This window comes from Microtus ochrogaster, unplaced genomic scaffold (genome assembly GCF_000317375.1).
Source record: "Microtus ochrogaster isolate Prairie Vole_2 unplaced genomic scaffold, MicOch1.0 UNK91, whole genome shotgun sequence".
Taxonomy (NCBI): Eukaryota; Metazoa; Chordata; class Mammalia; order Rodentia; family Cricetidae; genus Microtus; species Microtus ochrogaster.
In genome coordinates, this window is record NW_004949189.1 from 371,805 (window position 1) to 372,465 (window position 661).

Sequence of the window (661 nt, forward strand, 5' to 3'; positions counted from 1 at the left end):
AAATGCTTGTTTTATAAATATTAATATGAATGTAAATGTGAATTTTGACAGGGTTACTGTGTAGCCCCGGTTGGCCTGTGCAGGTGAGGGGGAGAGTAGGGGGAAGGGAGGGCTGGGGAGAGGGAGGGAGTCAAAGAAAGCTAATCCTCTTGGCTACTGTTTTGTATTTTTAAACAAAGAAGGTGAGATTTGACTTTCAGCTGCAACACTCACTGACCATTGAATGATACATTTCCACTCTAGCTTTTTTGGTAACAACCTGGGCCTGGAAAGAATACTCACAGTTGGCTGGGCTCACTGGTTATTTCTGTTCTGCTGTTTCTATCTGTCACACAACCCTTGAGTGTGGAGGGGCCTGTGTAGCTGGGCCTGTCTTTCCGCCCTGAAAGGTTAGGTGGAGAAAGATGTGAGATGTAGCCACAGAACCTTCCAGAACTCCACATACCAAACCCTGGACAGCAAGAGCTGGCCACTGTGGGCCTTGATCTGGGGGAAATCCTTACGTGACAATTAGCCACAAAGGTGCTTCCTTCCTCCATCATAAAAATCACAATGCAAATGTCTTCAGCCAAGAACACTGACTCAGGGGGTAGATCCAAGTGGGAGGAGGGAAGAACTCAAGCTGGTCCAAGCCAGGCCCGTGTCCAGCCCTAACCTAGTA

The 661-nt window shown here is 47.8% G+C and overlaps 1 protein-coding gene across 1 annotated transcript in view; it reads right to left on the reverse strand.

The window, feature by feature from the left end:
- Rpgrip1 (RPGR interacting protein 1) overlaps positions 1–661 on the reverse strand; it is a 59,581-nt gene that overhangs the window by 46,515 nt on the left and 12,405 nt on the right. Inside the window, exon 4 of the mRNA XM_026777934.1 lies at positions 283–382. Within this exon, the coding sequence (XP_026633735.1) occupies positions 283–382 (100 nt within the window). The remainder of the gene's footprint in view (positions 1–282; positions 383–661) is intronic.